The sequence below is a fragment of the Dipteris shenzhenensis genome, chromosome 17, assembly GCF_047967505.1.
Source record: "Dipteris shenzhenensis isolate YYH24624 ecotype China chromosome 17, Dip_SZ_1.0, whole genome shotgun sequence".
NCBI lineage: Eukaryota > Viridiplantae > Streptophyta > Polypodiopsida > Gleicheniales > Dipteridaceae > Dipteris > Dipteris shenzhenensis.
The window spans coordinates 21,799,259-21,812,157 of record NC_141612.1 but is presented as its reverse complement, the minus strand read 5'-3'; the positions used below and the strand labels follow the sequence as shown (position 1 = coordinate 21,812,157).

Sequence of the window (12,899 nt, the reverse complement as noted above, 5' to 3'; positions counted from 1 at the left end):
TTACATCCACAAAGTGTCCTGTCCTCATATGGGGGCTTACGTGTGGGGAGTCGACTGTAATTCTCCAACAATAAATACATGCAACTTGAAGCAAGAAAGAGCAGGGAAGGAGGGAGTGTAGAGGGAGAGAAGCTGTAATAAAGATGAACAAAATAGAGGCACATGTCTATGGCTTCTCCACTTGAACTGTGATTGGTACAGGACCAACAAATCACAATGAGAGCAAGGGGAAATCAGCCAGCTTCATTAATTAATGTGGTGTTCATTATGAATGCTCTCGACGTCTCATCCACTTCAGCTACTTTAAATCAAACTTGCAAAACCATCTAAGGCAGTGCTCTCCAGCTTCTCTCCCTAGAAAAATATAGTCGAAGACACAATGGAAGATACAGAGTTGTTGAGACAATTCGATAAAAAAGGATAGTTGAAGACACAATAGAGGAGATGGAGTCATTCTTATCGATATAAGAGGTAGAGAATATGGTGGTGGTTGTTGAGACAATTCGATAGTAAGGGATAATTGAAGACACAATGGAGGAGATGGAGTTATTCTTATCGACATAAGAGGTAGAGAATATGGTTGTTTTAGTTCTCCTACGATTTCCACTGAAGAATAGTGAATCTTAGTCATTCTATAGATTACAAGCACCCCAAACCAAGAGGTGGTGGGAATGGAAGCTACACTTTGACCCTTATAAGAAAAGTTACTGGTGCACTTACTGTAATGAAACTTTAGTATGATCCCGCTCCTTTAGAAAATCTGGCACACTTAAAAGAGCAGTTTGGAATACTCTCCATTGTAAGGAATTTTGGCTGAAGAGTCCTTTGCACCCTTGACAATTGTGCCAGTATATTGGTTCACATTACTCACCAACAAGCTCCTTATCTCTGCACGCTACCTAGGCCCAGTTCATTTTCTTCTTACACAGAAGTATGTATGAGATGCGAGTCTAAAACTTCCAAACAAACTACCTCTCAAATAGGTGGAGAGACAATTTGGGCTGCAATATGCAAATGTAGATGAAGTATTTCAAGGAGAGAGAGATCAAACAACAATAATAAAAGCTACGTAGACCATGCAACACACAAAGGCCTTACACATGACAGACCTAGATCTTTTGTTGGATTCTCTTCTCAGGCAATAGGCATGAATAGGCTGACAAGTACCATTGTTTAGCTTCAGGATACAATTAGAATCTAGTGAGCTGCAGTCCTAATTGTGGATTTAAGGTCCTGTATCAGTATGTGATCAGCCTGCTTCTCTACTCTTTGTGTCTTCGTATAAATATTTAATTGTTCTAAATAGGATGTAAAAGATGCATATCATGGTGACACTCTTAATTCCACTAATGTCCAAAGCCATTTGTAAATTTGCATTTTGCCTTGTGCAAATCAATGTGGATTACATGACTCCACTCTAACTTCTTTCTCAACTGGTATGAATTTTAAAAATCCTTTATGCATTAATGATGCTACAGTGCTCAGTGAACTTTTTTTCATCAGATAAATCCGCACCCAAGGATGGTGACATTCTCTTCTTGTCTGAAACAGTTTTTAGATTCAGGTTGCTTTTCTAATGTACTGATACGGTCTGCATACAGGTCTATGATGATGACCTCAGCACCATTGAACCACACTATCGATTCTACTATGATTGTTTAATGCGGCCAAACTCTCGTTCAGTGCTCAGTGCTCTGAAAAGAGTGAGTGGGATGGAGTTTGGCGTTATTGCTACTGGTCATGGCCCTGTTTTGGCTTACAACATTGCAGAGCTGATGAACAAATATGAAACCTGGAGTAAGCAAGCTCTAGAAAAGCAGCTTTCCACAGTTGCAGTGTTGTATGTGTCAGACTATGGTTTCAGTGATAGGCTCTCACAGGTAGTTTCATTAAAGTTAAAGGCAATGTGCCTATGTGATTATCTTGCTCAATGGACCTTCTTTTTGGTTTCCTCACCCTGCATACAAACTGTTGCAGGCACTAGCACGAGGATTAACAAAAACAAATATGCTTGTAGACATGTTGGATTTGAACACAGCAGATTCACAAGAATTGATAGAGTGTGTGGGAAAGTGTAGTGGCATTGTTCTAATGGCCCCTCCCAGCTCTGGAGCTGCCAATGAAGTTGCCAGCACCCTCTATGCAGCTGTAAAAGGGAAACAAGTGAGTGGAATAGGTTGATATATTATTGACTTACAGGTCGCTTTAGAATATCAAGTCTGCTGTATATTTAACAGCTGGTTTGAATGCTGGTGGTTTTTCATGTGTAGCCTGTTGTTGTAGCAGAGAGTTATGGTGGAGATGATGAACCGGTTGACACCATCATCCAACGATTTTTGGAAATAGGCATAACATCTCCTTTACCACCTCTACGAGTCAAAGAGACACCGACTGAAGCCACGTAAAACCTCTCTCTCTCTCTCTCTCTCTCTCTCTCCATACATGATGCAGAGGCTGACCAGAGCATGCACGATGGAGGTCCAGCCCATCCTAGCTCTACTCAGAGGGGACTGTCCTAGCTGTGGCTTCACTCTTGATATGACCCACCGGATACAAATATCATGGAGACCACGCCCCTTGCCATAGAGAGACACAACCCGACAGACATAGATATGAGATATCTTTGCAGTTCATAGGAGAGCCACCATGGCACCTGGCTATGTATTTTGATTTTGAGATTGAGGTACTAGTTTTGAGTTTTGAGTTTAGCATAGCACTGAGCAAGGGCCTTAGCGAGCCCTTTGCTTCAGCTCAGAATGGATACAACCAATTGAGAACCCTTGATATTATTTAGGTGATGTGAAACGTTGCACAAAATTTGCACATGCACATTTGATGGCACGGTCCATAAGTTCTTCTAGCTTTGTTTGCAACTAAAAAGACTTGAAAATTTAGTTTTTACACTTACAGAGCTATTGCATGCTTGTCTTAAAACATTTTCGTTTGACAATATTTGTAACTTAATTCACCTTAAAATAAATGTAATTCTTGTGGGAGGTATCCACTTGGCTATTCTTTTATGGGTGTGGATGTAAACAATTGTAAAACTTTGAACTTTACAGATTTTTTCCCAAAAAATATTTGATGTAATACAAAATATTCAATTAGTACATGTGCAATACTCCTTGGATTGCATTTTATCTCATAGCCCCCTCAAGCTCTTTCGAAGCAGATGGCTGCAATTCAAGCCAATATGCAGGGCAAGCACACAGAATTCACGCAGCAAATAACAGAAGGGAAAGAAAAATTTCTAGAATGGAAAGAAGTGGTGAAGAAAGGTGCATCAGCCCCGAGGGTGGCCTCCATTTCTGACGCATTAGAGGAGGAGAAACGATGAAGCAAAAAAGCCCTTAATGTGCTGGCAAGCGGCTTGGTAGTGGGTGATACCTTGATGGTGGATGCAAAGGCGCTCATGACCAAGATGAACATCAGTCTCACCTTTGAGGCTGCGTGGCGAGTAGGAAGAGATAACGTACCCACGAGGCCGCTCATAATAAAGTTCAGGACTGCCATGGATAGATCTACTTTTTATGAGTATGAGAGCCACATTGAAAGGGACCAGGACATACCTCAATGACGATCTTACACTCTTGCAGCAGCAGGAGTATCGGAAAGAGGGTATGATACGTATTATGGCAGCCAGAGAGGAAGGAAAATGGGTTGTCTATAGAGATGGAAAAGTCATAATCCGAGAGAGGAAAGGCAAAGGAGAGGATACAGGTGGGGATAGTGCATGACGGTGCCCAGGCCATGGGGTGAGGGGACAACGTGGATTGAAGATAGTAGTATGGAATTGTAATGGCACCCTATGGTTAGATCCAGGGGGCTTCTCAGAGACTTACACTGGTAGGGAGATGATATTCTATACTAAAACACATGAGAGTCCGGAAGGAGGACTACCCATAGTCACATGATATACTTGGGAGTCAGCCTTTAGATAGGAGATGAAGAGGGACAGAAGGGTTACAAGGCTCTAGAGGGGTAGTAGTCCTGTTTAGATTGCACCTAAGGCCACTTATAGCTACGATACAAAAGGGGTGGCACACACGACATATGCGGGTATGCTTCCAGCCACTTGACACATGATAGTGTGCTTTTTTTCCCCAGACACATCATCTTATACACGTGAGGTCACGACAGATGGTCATAACCCCTATGAGATAATCTATGAGGACATTGGAGTTTTCCAGGCAGGGAGAAATACTCCACCTTGGTGACTTTAATGAGCGCAAAGGACATAGACAGGTGGAGCTGCTTGATTTTGAGTCATACCCCCTCCAAGTGCCAGAGGTAGACCCAGCAGAGCTCGGGATAGAGAGAGACTCAAAGGATGCATCACACATCACAAGACATGGGAGACATTTATTGGATATGGGAGCGATACATGACCTAATCATATATAATGGTCTCCAGCGATGGTTGAGGTCTGGAGGGCTTACATGTTCCCCACACAGAGGGGGCAGAAACACTGTGGACTACTTGATGGCTCCTTGACCTTTGTGACACAAGTACATGACTTCATAGTCCCTCCCCCCCCCTCTTGGCACCGATCACTCATACATGTCATTAGCATTCTGACTACATTGCTAGATATAGTACGTGATCCACCTGCCCCCACCCAGGTTCGGGTACATTTTTATCATGTCCTTGAAACTTAGAGAATCAAGGAGTGCTCATGGCATCTCAGCTTGAGATTATTTAGCACACATCTAAGTTCTAGTCTTATATCAAAAGTGGCCTTCGTTACATCAGTGTAAGACTGAGGGTCTTTAGGTTTAGATTTGAAGTCTCTAATTAGAGCCATTCCATCACGGTAGACTGCCCATTTTCCTGCTTTTCGTGCATCCTTCACTTTAGTAAGTTCAGCATTCCTTTGTTTGAGCTGAGTTGGGGTGAGCTCTTCAGATATCCATATTCATGTACCTTTCAGCTTGTTTGGCTGTCGGAGAATCTTAACTGATCCTGCCCTCTCATTGAAATAAACTTGCACTTGTATTCCCTTTTGGGAGATACAACTGATGCCATTTTCATCGCATTCTATTTGTGGTATCCCCTTCTTGAGGCATGTAAATTTCTCTTCTTCTTTGTGTCCCTCATCATCATCAAAACACCCAAGACAATCCTTTGGTAGTCCCCCAATGCGCAATATTCTCTTATTATGTACCATGGCTTCCTGCTTTTTTACTTCTGCATAGAGATCTGTTTTATTAATTTTGTTGTTGGTCACAATGGCCATTTCTTTCTTGGCTGAGCTGGCCTAAATGGTGATCATCTCTTCAACGGTGGAGACAAGTGTTGGAGCTGGTGGAGATGTGCTGCATTTTTCCATAACCTCTGCTATAATTTCTTGCTTGCCTTCACTCTCCATCTCCTTCACCTTTCTTCCAAGAGCTACAAGCATAAGCCTGAGCTCTCTCACTTCTTGCTGTAGAAAGTATATTTGCTCTTGTGGATCAGATCCAATCCTCCGCTTGTAGTGCAATGCATAGGGGCTGGGTGTCGATGTGGAGGCTGCAACGCCAAAGTAGGAGGGCTTTCTTATCGGTGTAGAGGCAAAAATCTTCATCTTTTCGGAAGTTCCATAATGGCCTATGCAGACTTTGATGTGCCCTTTTGTTGAAGCTAACCCCCAAGCTGAGCCAGGGGCTCAGCTCAGCCTGGGGTGAATTCGAAGCCTACAGCTGCTCCTCTTGCTCTGATGCACGGACGTGATAGGAGCAAGTACAGGTAGGGTGTTGTTTGACGACTTGTGTACGGACTGTACAGAAGAGGCAAGTACGGCTAGTATGTAGGCACACCGCTGTACGAAAGGTAACGAGTATGGATACGGACTGTACTGAAGGGAGGCGCTGTACGGTGGCTGACAGAAGGGCAGCTAATGGAAGAGATGTACGGCTGTACGGAGACTAACAGAGAGGTAAAATGGGAGAGAGAGGGGGTACGACTCTGGAGAGAGAGAGAGAGAATTTTATCCAAGGCTACAAATAGCTTATATATAGATACATAAACATGCTCGTGTGCACACTCACACAGAGTTTAGAAGGGTTGATAGTGATGCATATTCAGGGTGGGGCTTGAGTATAAGCATTCCTATTGTAAAAGTACGCATGCTTGTGTTTGGTGTTACAAGGCTTGCATTGTGGGTTTGTATTTGATTTATAACTACCATTAGCTCTGCAAGTTATGTGTTTTAACTTTTCTGCTTATTAACCTTGTTCGTTCTTTTGTCACATGACTGCAGATATCAACTATATGAGGAAGCTGGTACAGACTTAGGGCAGTTATTGTCACAAAAGAAAGTGATCCAATCTATCAAGACCAACATTCCAATGAACATTGCCAAGGCTATTGCACGTGTGTCTGGTGGAATATATGTTGTTACAGCAAAGAAAGGAGCCTCAAGGGGTGCCATGATTGCGTCTTGGGTCTCTCAAGTATAACTTGGAAGCCCCCCTTTCCCCATCCTACCTTTTTCCCTTGATTTCAGTATTCTTTCTCTTCCCTTCTGTCTTCCTCCCAAAACGCCCCCCTTCACTGGTCATTCCCCTTTCCCCTTATACATCATGATCTCCTTTGCCTTCTGCAATTTTCTCCTGCAAACTAATATATGGCAGTCTGAATCGAAGCACAGAATGGGATTATGATTGAATGTGTATATCTAAGGAAGTCATCAAATAGTTTGCACACGAGCTCAGTTTGCATGAGTTGTATGGATAGCTTGTGCATCTTTCCCCATATGTGTCTTTTTCCACATTGTTAAACTTCATGGGTCGCGCTTCAAAGGTAGAATAGAGACAGTACCATTGAGGATAGAACCTATGCAAAGGTAAGAGAAGTTTTTGAAAGAGCCCAATGTGTTTGCTTTTGAACCAATTATGGAAGAGAGGATCAGCAGAGATAATACTATATGCAGAAAGAAAGTGAAGGCTTTCCAAAAGTTTTATTGTCCACTTGTATTCCTCGGTAATAAGCATATTACTTTTTGGGGGATATCCTCAATTGCAGTTATCATGTGTAAAGTGTATTTTCTTTAACTAGCCTTTGTGTCCAAGATATATGGAGATCATTGTCAACTAATTGTGCATATCTGAAATCATTTTGTCCCTTCCTTAGTCATTGACACCACTAGAACTCTTTTATGTGCCTTCGGGTGTGATGTGTGGCTGCTTGATGATTCAAATTTTTGTTCGTGTTTGGCTTAACCTTGAATCTGTCATGGACAGAGGTTCAAGTATAAGGTCAGTCTATGAGCAACTATTGCAAGAAGTAGTCTTATGTCCCTACTTTACTACAGCAATTGAAGGATAATATGATTAAATCCCAAGCTCGTATGAAACTCTATCCAGATCGAAATTGAAGAGGACTATTTTGAGGAGGGGGATTACATGTTTCTCAAGCTCCACAAGAACATATATGTTTCTCTACAGGGTAACACTAATACCAAGCTTGCACATAGATATTATGGTTTATACAAAGTTCTAAGAAGAGTTGGTGAAGTGGCCTACTAGTGAGAACTGCCCCCATCTTCCAGAATTCGTGATGTATTCCATGTCTCATTCTTGAAGAAGTACTTGCATCCTTCTGGTTACCTCCCATGGATGAGGAGGGACAGATTTAGCACATTCCAGAGAGAATCATTGGTTTTATGGACCATGTACTCAGGAATAATCTTATGTGGAATACTACATCAAATGGAGGGGCCTCCCGGATGATGAATCCTCTTGGCAATAGCATTTGTTCTTCTCATTGTTTTACTCTATTGTGCCGGTGACTTTTTAGAATTTGAGGACAAATTATTTTTGGGTGGGGAGGACTATAACAAAGGGGTTTAGTTATTGGCTTTTTAATTGGCTTTGTACTTTGTACTTTACATTGCTAGACCATGTGGCATGTTTGGGGAATTATCCCATAAGCACAGTTGTAAAACAGCCTGCCCTAATTTCTATAAAATGCTTGGCTGTCCCACATGCACTCATCTTATGATTGTACTTCCATTCACTGAATGAAACTAAATTGTATAGTAGAGCTAATTGCTTAGTTGGGAATTCAATAAGGAGTAATCCTTTTCTGTCCTTATGCAGCTCATCACAAGTCACTGTGGTAAGTCAACCCCATGACTTAACACTCCTCCACAAATGCTAAAAGATACCCCAATTCTACCCTAGGCATTCCCTTGCTTAATTTGATGATTTATGTTCTAGTTTTGGGAGTTAGTCTGGTCTGGGAACTAGTTAGAAGTCGTTCGAGATAGAGCTAGTTCTGTTTAAAAATGTTGTGGTGTGTAATTTGTAAAACATCGTGTGTGCCCATGTGATAAAGGATGCGTCTCTAATTACGAAACATGAGGAGTGCGATCCTTTACCAAAGGATGATTGCCTCTTTGATACTTCAGATGCAATGCTGGATATATTCCTTGCGATAAGAACTAAGAAAGATTTCTAGGCCATCTATCATCCCTTAAATGACGCCAAAAAGACCTCAAGGCATCATCTATGATCCCAACTGCTCTACAATGTGCCCTATGAGGCAATGGTGTTTCATCATCTGCATCGCCTTGCCAAGGCAAATTGAATAGTGAGATCTTTAGATAAGTTTGACAGGGCTGCCTTTTAGTGCCTTTGCAAGTGACGAATTGGATTGCATTCTTCATGCTAGGAACTAGGGCACAGTGGGTATCACCTTGCCTATTAGGTGGGACGAGAAGTTATTGGACTTAGATTATGCATCTATTATTTTTGCCTATATGAGTGGTGATTACAACTCTCTTCACCAGGCTGAGGGCACAAAAAGCATAGCTTTTGGATGTATTTCAAATGACAGCAAAAAAGGGATTCTTCATTGCCCTAGAGAACACCTCAAATTGGGGACTAGATTGGGTTTAACTTAGGCTCCAAAAGGGGTCCATCACACGTTCCTTGGTATTGAACCTATGTTTAGAATTTCAATAAGATGATCCAAAATCACACGTGCCTTGGTATTCGAAAGAGATTTGAGAAAGAAGATGGGGAGATCTCCCTCCTTGCACAACTTGCAAGAGCAGAGGCAAGCTAGTGTATTGCAAAGTGGAAGATGAGGCTTTAAATCCTTACTGAATAGAACCAAAGCAGCCTCATTCGTCCTCAACCAATAGAGAGCTTGTGCCATATTTGCTTGTCAAAGTGAAGAAGAATGGTATACTTTCAATTGGATTCAAGCTCGAGCTCTTGTTAGAAATATTTATATTTCTTTAAGGCAATGGCCAATGTTAAGGTTTTTTCCCCTAACCTCAGTTAGAGGTTGAGTTTGTGGGTCAAGATGTTATTTTTGTAGAGAATGCAAATCTTCCCTTTGCTGTTTTTGACAGAAATCAGGTTTCATCTGATGCCTTTTACAGGCTGCTGCCCATTTCATTTGATGCTGCAGCTGAAATTGTAGATGCAAAACGAAGAGAGAGAGAGAGAGTGCAGGTACAGGACGAAGTCGATGTAGAAGTCACGTCAAAATATTAGATTGATGGATAAGGTTCCTAAACACAAGTACAAAGTACTTGTATCTAGGCCTAGGACTAAGTGTCCTAGGTGTCACATAGGACTAAGTGTCCTATGTGGCATAGAAGGCACTAACACTATAAGTGCCTACACTTATGCCTACAAGGCACATATCATGGCCTATAGGGCATCACTAGAACCACCAAAAGATGGCCTACAAACCCCCCTCCATGGGATGGGCTGAAGTACTCTGGAAACGTCTCAGAATACCTGGTAGTTTCTGGTCATGGTGGCACATGTTCATCCAAAAGGATATAGCCACCTATGAATGTACAAGGAATGTCAGATCATGTAACAAAGGGAACCAAGTGTAAAGCCTGTCGGAAGACTTCGAACTTGGGATGAGGAAGTGCCTTTGTAAACATATCAGCGATGTTGTCCTCTGTGGGAAGATAGGACAACTCTATGTCTCCTGCTGACAACCGCTCCTGAACATAATGATAGTGAACTTCAATATGCTTGGTACGCGCATGAAACACTGGGTTACACGCAATGGCCAAAGCACTCTGGCTGTCAGTGTAGACAATAGTGGAGGATGTCTGGCAAATACCAAGATCTGTAAGTAACTGTCGAAGCCAAACACACTCTACTGTAGCGGTGAAGGCTGCCCTATACTCTGCCTCACAACTAGACGTGGCAACTGTCGGTTGCTTCTTGCTGAGCCAAGAAATACATGAATTGCCAAGCAAAAAACAATTGCCAGTATGTGACACTCTGGTGTCGGAACATCCTACCCAGTCACTATTCGTGTAAGCATGCATGGTAAGTGAACCTTGATCACCATGGAAGAGGGCTAAATCCTGAGTACCTCTCTGAGATATCTGAAGACTCTCTTTACTGCCTGCCAATGCTGTGAACTGGGCATGTGCATGAAGCTGCTGAGCTGAGATACTGCATACTGCAAGTCAGGTCTGGTGTGACATAAATAAATAAGGCATCCAACAGCCTGCTGATAAAGAGTGATATCACATGGTGGGCTCCCATCATGAGCTGAGAATTTGAAGCCAGGGTCCACTGGAGTAGAGATTGGCTTGCAATCCTCAAACTGAAAACGATCAAGGAGCTGTCCAATATACTTGGACTGAGACATCATGATACCCCCCTCAACATGAGCAAACCGAATGCCCAAATAATAATGGAGCTGTCCCATGTCTGACATGTCAAAAATCTGCTGCAAATCAGCCTTGAAAGCTGCAATTTGCAGAGTATCTGGGCCTGTGATAAGCATATCATCCACATATAAAATCAGCACTAAAAAATCAGATCCACTCCCATGGAAATAAAGAGTGGGTTCTGTGGGACTATTCTGAAAACCAAGGGATAGTAAGTGTGCATGAATTTTGGCATACCATGCTCTGGGTGCCTGCTTCAAACCATAAAGGGCTTTTCTAAGCCGGCATACCTTATTTTCAGAATTAACAACCTCAAAGCCAGGAGGTTGTGTGACATAGACTTCTTCCTGCAGATCCCCATGAAGAAAGGCAGTCTTGATGTCAAGTTGGTGCACTTGCCAATGATGATGGGCTGCAATGGCAATGACACATCGAATGGTAGTAATCCTGGATGTGGGAGCAAATGTCTCCTCAAAGTCAATGCCTTGTTGTTGGGCATACCCTTTTGCAACAAGACGGGCTTTGTATCGATCTATGCTGCCATCATATTTCCTTTTTAATTTGTAGACCCACTGTGTTCCAATGGCATGCTTGCCAGGTGGGAGATCTACTAATTCCTAAGTGTCATTTTTAGCAATAGATTGTAACTCAGTTTTCATTGCATCCATCCACTCTTTGCTATCAAAAGCATCTTTATGGCACAAAGGCTTTTCATTACAAGCTGTAGCAAGGAGTGCAAACTCCAGAAAGTGACCATGCTGTCTATTCCCTGATCTTGTCCGGGCAGCAAAAGGCTGATCTTGTTTGCTGTCCCTCAATGTATCTAGAAGCCATCTGGGAACTTGCCTTTGCTGTCTATTAACAGCTCTTTCTTCAATGACTGCATCATTAGTAATGGGATCATTTTGTGCCGGAAGAGAAACCTGCAAATCAGCATGAGGTTGAGGCTGATTATTGCTTTGTGGAGGGCCTGCAGGAGGTGCATGTTGCTGCTCAAAATCCTCTTCTGATGATGGTAGAGGTAACCAAGATTCAAAGGCATCAAACATGTCAATATCTGGCTTTGCTTTGCAGTCCACAAGAGGAGAAGCTGAATGTTCAGCAAAGATCACATCTCTATTGACAATAATCTTCCCAGTATTTGGTTGATATAACCGATACCCTCTGCTCTCCTGGCTGTAACCCGATACCCTCTGCTCTCCTGGCTGTAACCAATGAATATGCATTTGATTGCCTTGTCATCAAGCTTATGTCTCAGCTGAGATGGTACATGAACATATGCAAGAGACCCAAAAACTTTCATGTGTGAAAGTGAAGGCTTCCTGCCTTTCCATGCTTCATAAGGTGTAATAGTCTTTAATGCCCGTGTAGGTGATCTATTCAGCACATAGTTGGCACACATTACTGCATCAAGCCAAAATTTATTGGGCAAAGACTTGGCCTTAAGCATGCATCTGGCCATCTCCACAGTGGACCTGTTTTTCCTTTCAGAAACAGGATTCTGCTGAGGAGTGTAAGGAGTAGTGCATGAGTGAATAATGCCCCGTGAGGATAGAAATGCATCAAACTCCTTTGACATATACTCACCCCCCCTATCTGTGTTGAGGGTGACAAGCTTGCATCTTGATTCATTCTCAACCATATTCAGCCATCTCTGAAAGCATAAGAAAACTTCAGATTTGGCCTTTAAAGGATATACCCAGCAATACCTTGTGAAATCATCAATGAGAGTCATGAAATACTTGTATCCTCCAATGGCATTTGTCCTCATTGGGCCACAGACATCGCTGTGTACTAGCTGCAATTTCCTTTGTGAGAGTTTTGGACAATTCTTTTGAAAAGGAAATCGATGCATCTTACCCAAAAGACAACCCTCACACACATGTTTAGAAACTGTGTGAGTTTGAGATACATCATTCGCCATCTGCTGTGAATGTAGCTTTGCAAGAGCTCTATAATTGAGATGGCCCATTCTCTCATGCCAAAGATGAGTTTCAGCAAGCTGTGAATCTGAAATAGCTAATGCTTCAGTAGAAAGTGCAGCTGAATGATGATCAAGGTGATAAAGCCCTTTTTGCAAGGTGCCAGTGAGAACTATGGCATTGTCATCACGAAGATCATATACTAGGCATCTGTAGCCATCAAAAATTACTCTGAAACCTGAAGTAGCAATTGCTGAAATTGAAATCAAGTTGACTTCAATTCCAGTCACAAAAAGAGATTTGTCAGAGTGACAGGATGGCTGGAAATGGATGTGAGC

General features: G+C 42.4%; 1 protein-coding gene across 1 annotated transcript in view; it reads left to right on the top strand.

Moving 5' to 3' along the window:
* LOC147891847 (uncharacterized) overlaps positions 1 to 12,899 on the top strand; it is an 84,917-nt gene that overhangs the window by 47,386 nt on the left and 24,632 nt on the right. Inside the window, exons 4-7 of the mRNA XM_087387895.1 lie at positions 1,602 to 1,880; positions 1,978 to 2,163; positions 2,271 to 2,401; positions 6,242 to 6,434. Coding sequence (XP_087244021.1) covers positions 1,602 to 1,880; positions 1,978 to 2,163; positions 2,271 to 2,401; positions 6,242 to 6,434 — 789 coding nt within the window. The remainder of the gene's footprint in view (positions 1 to 1,601; positions 1,881 to 1,977; positions 2,164 to 2,270; positions 2,402 to 6,241; positions 6,435 to 12,899) is intronic.